Below are 8,909 nucleotides of genomic sequence, written 5' to 3'. Positions count from 1 at the left end.
GGGCATTTTAACTCCGTGTGCACAGATTTCAGTGGCCTCTACGCGGCCGTTTGCGTTTAAGTCCTCTCAGCTCGCCTGGAGAGCAGCGCGCCCAGCGCCAGAGGTGAGAAAATGGGCGCTGGCCTCCGTTGGCGGGAAGGCGGAGCCCCGCCCCGTCCCCGCCCCTCTTTATGAATCGACCAATAGTTAGCGCAATAAGTTGAAATTCATACCTGCGGCCCAACGGCGCGGCCCGCTCGGCTGCTGCCCGTCTCCGATTGGTTGAGAGAATCGTCTCGCCTCGCGGACTCCCCAATAGCACCGCGAAGGGGTGACGCCTCTGCACGAGGCTGAACCAATGAGCAACGCGCGGGGGGTCGGCCGCCCCGTCCCTCTCGCTATATAAACCGTCCCGGGAAGGTCGGCCGCGTTTGCGGTGCTGCTCGGACCCGTCGCGCGTCTGTCGCTCCCAGCGCTGCCGGCCCGAAGCCATGGTGAGCGGGGGAGGGGCGGCAGCCGGCGCTGCTCGGCTTCGCGCGGCGTGGAGGGGCGGGGCGGCTCCGCCCGTGCGCGGCGGGAGGCGCGGGTCTGCCGCGGTGTGCGGGTACGGAGCGGGCGGGCCGGGGAGCGGCGGCCGTGCGGGGCCTCGTCCCAAAATGGTGGCGGCTCCTCAGAACATGGCGGCGCCGGGCCGGGAGGCTCCAGAGCGGGGCTGGGAGAGCGGCGGGCGGCAGCGCTGGGGGGAGGCGGCGCGGGGGGAGCGGCGGGTCGGCGTCCGTCCGGCTGTGCGTCCGTCCTGCCGCCGCTCGCCGTGCCCCGCTCCGCGCCTTTGTTCCGCTGTTCGCTTTTCCCGGTGCCGCTCCGTGTCCGGGAGCCGCTCCCAGTTCTCCCCGTTCTCCCCGTTCTGCTTTCACGGGATATCCGTAACCGCCGACATTCGCGTTGCAGCCCGGCGGTGACGGCTCCCGTCGCGGTGAAGCCCGCCCTGCCGCCCCGCTCGGCTCCCAGCCGCGCTCAGCAGAGCGGCTCCTCCTGCAGCACCGCGCGTCCTTTGCCCCGTTGAGATGCAGCACCTTGCTGGGCGTGCGGCGTGCTTTGTGCAGGAGCCCCAGGCTCCTTCCTGCAGCGCTACCTCCCAGTTCATTGCAGCCCTGTTCGAACCAGGGCACGGCGCTCGCTCTGCCCTCGGTGCTGGACTTTCTGCTTGCACGAAGTAAACATACACGTGTTCAGCGCGGCACCACGGTTGTGCTGCCCAGGCCGAGGCTTTCTTTGTAACGAACGGCCTTGCTTGGTGTCATTTCAAGAAGTGCCACTCGTTCATTTTGTGCTGGAAAGCTGATATTTATTTCGACCTTTTCCACGTCTCACCTTTTGGGGGCACGCTGGTTCCTACGCGTCCCGTCGGTGACCTTCGCAGCTGCCTGGGAGCTTTGCTAACAAAGCGCATCTCAGCAGTAGGTGTCACTGCAGGTGTGAGGCTGAAGTGGGGGAATTAATTCTGTATTTTCCCTCTCAGTGGAGGAAAGAGCCGTGGGCTGTCCTGAAGGGCAGCGTGACCTCATTGCTGTGACCTGGCATCTCTTGGACAGCACAGCCTTGCTGGGCTGTGTGCTGAAGCTTCTTTTCCTCTTGCTTTCTTTGCTATGTGGGTTGGCTGTTCTCTGCCATGGCAGTGCTTTGCAAGGCCCACTGCTCCCACCTGGACAGGGATGAAGCTGTGGCCCTGGAGAGCAGTGGGCTGGCAGCAGCTTTGTGTGGTTGGCTGCAGCAAGGCTGTGCATTGCTCTTCTGGAAGCTGTGTGTCTGAATGTACGGCTGAGATGGGGCTTGCTCTCACCTCTTCATCGCGTGTTCTCAACCGCAGCGCTGTTCTTTAGCAAATAGATTGTGAGTTCTGAAGGTGGAGCTCCCAAGGAAATAGAGAGTTTGCTCGTGCTTTCTTGCATTTGTTCCAGGTCCCGCTACCCTGCAGTTTTAGGGAACAACTTGTATCACCCGCTCATAGGGCCTGAGTAGTCCAGTGTGACTGACTCAAAGCTGTCCTGTGCTCAGCTCTTGTGCATTGCATTTTGCTCCGTCACTCAGAACGAGAAGTTGGTAAAAAGAAGGACACGAAATGCCACAGGTCAGGAGCTTGGAGCTGGTTCAGTTGTGGTTTGGCTCCCGGTGTTCAGAGCTGTGTGCTGCAATGTGAAGGAAGCTGGCGTTGTGCTCTGGATGTCAAATGGACCTTGGGAATCTGTAAATTGCTATGGATGATCTTCCTGTTTTGGCACGATTTAAACGAGGCCCAATTTTGTTCAGTCTCAGTTTAGCACTCGTACAGCAGTGCAATGTGGGGCCTGTTTCAGCCTTCAGCAGCAACAGGAAGGGTTTGCTTAGGGAAGGATTCCTGGTGGAGCTCCCTGAAGTGATTGGGATATTTTTTCTGATTTTACATGCATTAACCGAGATGGATGGTGGATGCCATGGATCTTAGGGAGGTTTCACTGCCTCTGGCTTCTGGGCTTGGAGTGCAGGGGTGTTTTTCTGGAGGCTCAGGCCAGTGACGTGCAGTCATCAGTTCATCTAAATCACTGCCTGTGATCACAAACGTTGGCTGAAGGGCTCAGATGAGTTCGGCTCTCCCGGTTTGGTTGAGGGTAGAGGAGAGATGAGACTGTAAAGATGACACTGTCCCAAAGGGTCTTCCCAGGTGGGTGGCTGAAAGGACCTTTTGTCCTGCTGAGTTTGTGCCCGGTGCCCTTAACACCAGGACAGTAAGGCCAATGTTCAAACAGCCTTGCAATATGGGAGCTCAAGCTGTGTGTGCTGAATGTTTTGTAAACAAGGAAGCTGCTGTTTCTGCCAGTGATCCAAGCTTTTCCTTCCCACAGCGTGAGTGCATCTCAGTCCACGTCGGTCAGGCCGGGGTGCAGATTGGAAATGCGTGCTGGGAGCTGTACTGCCTGGAGCACGGCATCCAGCCCAGCGGGACCATGCCCAGCGACAGAGCCATCGGCGGAGGCGACGATTCCTTCAATACCTTCTTCAGCGAGACTGGAGCAGGAAAACACGTCCCTCGTGCTGTGTTTGTGGACCTGGAGCCAGCAGTGATAGGTAAATACAGCGATGTACGCAGGAGACTGTAGTGCCAGGTTGGGTTTAACTTGCACGCTTTGCCCAAGGGATCCATTCCTTGACAAAGTGCTTTGGGGCTTTGAATTCTTACTGCAGAAAGGCTGCCTACATCTTCCTGGTAATGGGGGGCGCTTGGCTCTGTGTTCAGTAGGACTCCAAAGGATTAAACACCACCTTCTGCCAACCTGCAGAATTAAATTCTGAACATGCCACATGCTTTTGCTGCAGAAGATAGTTATAACCTCTTGAAAGCACACGGAGTGGGATGTTCAGTAGACACAGGTGCCTTTTTAGAAAGCTGTAATATACCTCATTAAGCAGATTTCTTGTGTATAGCATTATTCCTCTGCTTTCTCAAAGCACTGTTCTGGCCTCTGTCCTGCTGTGTCTGAGGAAATGAATCTCAATTGCACATCTAAAATCAGATACATTAAACATGTACTTTGACTTTGTGCCCCCCGATCTGTGACCACCCCCCTTCCCCTGAAAATCAGTGCTATCCCCTGCTGTGGCAGCGCTGCCTCTTCACGCTCGCCCTCACTGCGTGCTGCTGGCTGCTCTGTCACCAGTCTGTGCCTCACTAATCCTGCTGGGTCAGACTGGGGGCTGTCTTTGCCCTCAGTGGCGACTCTGGGTGCTCAGATCTGCGCTGCCTATGCTTGTACAGTTGCTGTGTTTATGTGCTCTGTTTAATACGTAAAAAGTTGTGAAGGGAAGGAGTGAAAAGGCCAAAGCTACTCCTATATACCCCAGGAGTGAGGGCTCCCTGCAGCTTACTTTAATTGTAGCAGCCCAAACCATTCTGTGACCTGCAGGAGGCAGGCTGCTGGGCAGGTTAGGCTGAACATTCAAATAGAATCAACCATTTAGGTTGGAGGTTACTTTCAAGGTCACGAAGTCCAACCATCAGTCTGACCCTTTGAGTCCTTCACTAAACCATGTCCTTTAACGCTGTGTCCACAGCAGGGCACGTTTTGACCCTTTGCCAGGAGCTGTGGCTCATCAGCTGTAGTTTCCCTGAGCCCCACAGCTGTTGCTCCCTCTGCTGCTGGCCGGGTGGTGGCTCTGAGCAACCAGGAAAGGCTGAGGAAGGAGGTGAGGAAGAGCAGCTGGCAGAGCTCGTGCCTTGCTGCTGGAGGAGCAGCTGCTGAGCCGTGGGGCAGCTCTACGTGGAGGTGTTCATTAGCGCTCGCTAATGATGGAAGTGCAGCATGGGAGATGGGCAAAAGGCCGCCTGATGAAATGCTGGCAGTGCTGAAGGAGCTGGGCCTCTCGTTAGCAGGGTGACATCGCGGGCCTTTGGGGGTCAGCACTCTGTCCTTATGCTGCTCTGATTATTCTTCCTGTGCAAGCGCTGTGCCCCGCTGCGCTGTCTCAGAACATCTCTGTGTGCAGCACCCATACAGATGCCGTGTGTGAGCACTGGGGGTTGCTGGGGCTTCCTAATAATGCTGCCCTTGGTGAAAGCGAGGACTGCAGCATGTGTGCACCAGCTCTGTGCGTGGTGTGTAAAGTGCTGCCAGAGCTTCCTGCAGGAAATAAGGCAGGAACCTGTCCAGAGTTTGATGGAAGTGACTTAAATCTCCCGTGGTGAAACACAAACACGAGGAGCAGGTGTGCAGAGGGCAGCTGGGTTCTCCTGCCTGCTGGCCTCAACACACAGCCAAGGGTTATTCCTCATAATTCTCCAAGTTGTTCATGCAAGAGCCATTAATGCTAGAGTTTACTTTTGCTCTAGTAGTATTTGAATAACGTTTGTTCCTTTAAAACATTCCCTTCTGCCCTTGGCAGAAAGCACAAGGAAAGGAAAGAAGGTGATAAGCCAGCAGTGCAGGCTCTGAGCGCCCATTGCAGCAGCAGTGTGGGTGACTTGGGAAACGTGGGGAAAGGCAGTGCTTCAGACCCTCTTTGCAGATGAGCATCAGAAGTTGAGTCCCCAGCTCCAGCACAGTGATTCTGCTTTGTAGTCTGGCTGCAAATAGTTCTGGCAAGCGAAAAACTGCTTGTGAAAATGGGGCGGCTTTCTGGGCAGTGGATTTTCTCAGGTGTCCCACGCTTTGGCTATGCTGGGCACTGGGCACCATCTGCTGATAGCAAGAAAACCAGTTCCTTCTTATCTGTAAATAAGGGCAAGGTGCCTCAGTCTGAACAGCCTCAGAAGCTCGAAGGATCTGGAAAATACCTGGAAAAGCAACGTCTTAAAAAACTCTCTTGTCTCTCCAGATGAAGTCAGGACTGGGACATACAGGCAACTCTTTCATCCCGAACAACTGATATCTGGTAAAGAAGATGCTGCAAACAACTATGCTCGAGGTCATTACACAGTTGGGAAGGAGATAATTGACTTGGTCCTGGAGCGCATCAGGAAACTGGTAAGGCCTCTCACTGCAGGCACTCAGATGAGATTCTTTATCCTGTTTTACAGGATTTGGAGATGAGGCTGTCAAAACAGATAGGCCTATGAGTTCTGCTCTAACTTGTTGCATGGTTGGGAAGTTGTGTGGTTACTTTGCGTGCGTCCTTATCCTCAGCTTGCTGAAGTTACTCCTGTTGGGGTTTTCAAATGGCCTAAAGTGCTGATGAGATGCCCAACATTTTATGTCTTCGTGTTCAACTTCAGAAAGCAGGGTGTGAGATTATGTTCTGATCTGCATGGTTCCTGCTGGAAAGGGATTATGGCCTGGCTGGGGCTCTTGCAAGGAAGGTTAAGTTGGTTTAGCTCACGTGGCTTAGACTTTTCTTTGAATTTCCTTCAGTTGTAACTTCTGACTCAGCTTTACTGTAGCAGCAGTAGAAAACCAATAAATCTCAGTGGCCTGTGATAGCTCAGTTTCCCTGGTGCTTTCTTCATGTGGTGATCCTGAAGATGACAATGTAGGTTAGAGTTCCCTTTTCTAGAGCAGCCAGCATGTACTTCACCAATATCACAAAGGCAGGGTGTTCTCATTGCATAAGATTTGAGAGTTCACCTCTGGTGCTTTAACATGGAATGCTAAATGAGTTATGAAAGATGCAGCTTCTGCAGATCAAAGCTGGTATCGAGAACTTGGCTGCCGCAGGCTCTGATGCCGAGTCTGGACTTTGACCCGAGAAATGTGGTCATAACTTCCCTCTAGAAGCTGTTTTACCTCCCTGTCAGCCCTGACAATAAAGGTAGGCATCATGCAGCACTCTGCTGGGGAATGCGGCCTGGCTTCGTCTGAGAGTGGTGAAGCAATGCAGTTTGACAGCTGGTCTCTGACATAAGCTGCGTGCCCACAGCCCTCGCAGGATTGTAGCAGTAGTTGTGGCACGGGTCACTGCTGCACCTTGTGCAGGAAGGGAGTCAGTCAGTGCGAGGGTCAGACAGTTTATCGAGCAAGGCAAAACTCTAAGAACTATGATGCTACTGGCCTTGCAGAGAATGGGAGCAGAAAATGTTTTGAGGCAGTAACTTAGGAAGAAGTGGAAAGGTTGCCTTCCAGTATGTTGGTGACTTAAAACTGCTAAGAATACCAGTTTGGAATGGGTTTTTTGTTGTTGTTGTTTTTGTTATTTTTGGAGACGCTTCCATGGCTAATGGTACAAGGATTAAATGTTACTGTCCTGAAGCTTGGTCCGTTGGTACGTCAGGTTCGAGTGGCTGCGTGAGTCTGCAGTAGGCTGGTTTGGGGTTCGTGATGCCTGTACCACTGCTGTGACAACGTGTATTTTCTCTTTCAGTCAGACCAGTGCACTGGTTTGCAGGGTTTCCTGATTTTCCACAGCTTTGGGGGAGGCACCGGCTCAGGTTTCACTTCCCTGCTGATGGAGCGCCTGTCTGTTGACTATGGGAAAAAGTCCAAATTGGAATTTGCCATCTACCCTGCACCACAGGTCTCAACAGCTGTTGTTGAGCCGTACAACTCCATCCTGACCACCCACACCACTCTGGAGCATTCTGACTGTGCCTTCATGGTGGACAACGAGGCCATCTATGACATTTGCCGTAGGAATCTGGACATTGAGCGCCCGACCTACACCAACCTCAATCGCCTCATTGGTCAGATCGTGTCCTCCATTACTGCCTCCCTCAGATTCGATGGTGCCTTAAACGTGGATCTCACGGAATTCCAGACTAACCTGGTGCCTTACCCTCGTATCCACTTCCCGTTGGTAACGTATTCCCCAATTATTTCAGCAGAGAAGGCCTATCACGAGCAGCTCTCTGTGTCTGAGATAACCAACGCGTGCTTTGAGCCTTCCAATCAGATGGTGAAGTGCGACCCTCGCCATGGCAAGTACATGGCCTGCTGCATGCTGTACCGGGGGGACGTGGTCCCCAAGGACGTCAACGCTGCTATTGCTGCTATCAAAACCAAGCGCACGATCCAGTTTGTGGACTGGTGCCCTACTGGTTTTAAGGCAAGTCTCAGTTACATCACGAGCCTTTGTTTTGTTTTGTTTTTAAGGCTAATTGCCGTAATGCTCTTATTAAGCGTATTTTGTCGTTAAAATGTGTAGGTGGGCACCTGATTTGTGTTGAGAAATGAGTCTTAGTGTTATTGTGCAGAGCTGCTTCCTCTGGCTTCTTTGACTGTGGTCGCTATTGAATGCTACGAGGAAACTCACGGTCTTCTGTGCTTCTCCCGTAGGTTGGCATCAATTACCAGCCACCAACAGTGGTTCCTGGAGGGGACCTGGCCAAAGTGCAGCGGGCGGTGTGCATGCTGAGCAACACTACAGCCATTGCTGAGGCCTGGGCTCGTCTTGACCACAAGTTCGATCTGATGTATGCCAAACGTGCCTTTGTGCACTGGTATGTTGGAGAAGGGATGGAGGAAGGGGAATTCTCAGAGGCTCGGGAAGATTTGGCTGCACTTGAAAAAGATTATGAAGAAGTGGGCACAGACTCGATGGATGGAGAAGACGAAGGCGAAGAATACTGAACACAGCCAAAGTGAATGGCAGGTCTTCTCCAGGGCCTTCTTATTAGCAGTGTAAATCATGTCTAATGATTGGAATAAACTTCTTTAAGACATCCAGTAGTGTCCAAACACTGTATCTTCATCAGCTGTACTCAAACGGTCCATAGTCTAAGACAACTGCCTGAGAAAGCTGAATAAAGTAATCAGCTGCAGCTAGAAGTTACTGTCCGTATGGCACTGCTGTTTGAATAGTGCAAATTTGCTCCCAAACTGCTCTAACGTAGAGTTGGTGTTTGTGAGTAATTGAGAGAGCAAGCAGGAAAGGGAGATGATGTTCTGGTGTGCGGAAGCAGGGGGAGCTGTGGGCCCTCTGGTGGTTGCCCTGCTGCTTTGTCCTTCAGTCCCTGCCTGCCTGCTGTCTGCACGGCGCCTTCACTCTGAAGCAGAACCTCATTTAGCTGTTGGGGTCAATCAGCGCTTTTCCCTAAAAGTGATTATTTTGCAGAAATGGTTTGTTGGTGTGGCTTCATGTGGAAGGCAGAAGGAAGGACTGTAACTTGTGTATCTGGTGTAATGGCAGGATTTGGCTGATGCAGTTATCTGCAGATGAGAATACCTCTGAAACATTCTGCGTGGTCTGGGTGGAGGCTTGGGAACACAAAGCACAGTGATCCCCAAATAACCTATTTCCATTTCTGCCTTAGGTGGGTGGTTATTAAATCTCTCCCACGGAAGTTGTAAAGGGAGAATAGTCAAACATGTCATGGTGCTTGAATATTGATGTTGACACGATGCCACAGTCTGTAAGAGACTGGATTTGAGTGGAAAATAACTCCCAGTCCTATTTCAACCTTACTTGTTTTCCTTCTGACTTGATAAACATGATTTAGGCTAAGCCTGGAGCCTGGGTTAGCTGATGAA

The 8,909-nt window shown here is 52.6% G+C and overlaps 1 protein-coding gene across 1 annotated transcript; it reads left to right on the top strand.

Annotated features, from left to right (window-relative positions):
* The first annotated feature begins 348 nt into the window (after positions 1–348).
* On the top strand, positions 349–8,105 carry LOC128090309 (tubulin alpha-8 chain). The gene is made up of 5 exons (XM_052702567.1): positions 349–473; positions 2,859–3,081; positions 5,326–5,474; positions 6,805–7,485; positions 7,716–8,105. Exons 1-5 carry the CDS (start codon positions 471–473, stop codon positions 8,007–8,009), a joined length of 1,350 nt encoding a protein of 449 aa, XP_052558527.1. The 5' UTR covers positions 349–470; the 3' UTR covers positions 8,010–8,105.
* The last annotated feature ends 804 nt before the right edge of the window (positions 8,106–8,909 follow it).

Source organism: Tympanuchus pallidicinctus, unplaced genomic scaffold (genome assembly GCF_026119805.1).
Source record: "Tympanuchus pallidicinctus isolate F22 unplaced genomic scaffold, pur_lepc_1.0 scaffold45, whole genome shotgun sequence".
Taxonomy (NCBI): domain Eukaryota; kingdom Metazoa; phylum Chordata; class Aves; order Galliformes; family Phasianidae; genus Tympanuchus; species Tympanuchus pallidicinctus.
The sequence above is the reverse complement of the archived record's forward strand: the minus strand, read 5'-3'. Positions and strand labels throughout refer to the sequence as shown.

Bases quoted from the DNA above. Each gene is read 5' to 3' on its own strand.
- LOC128090309 (XM_052702567.1), top strand. The intron at 3,082-5,325 runs GTAAATACAGCG...TTGTCTCTCCAG, and splicing joins CCTGGAGCCAGCAGTGATAG to ATGAAGTCAGGACTGGGACA. The intron at 7,486-7,715 runs GCAAGTCTCAGT...CTTCTCCCGTAG, and splicing joins GGTGCCCTACTGGTTTTAAG to GTTGGCATCAATTACCAGCC.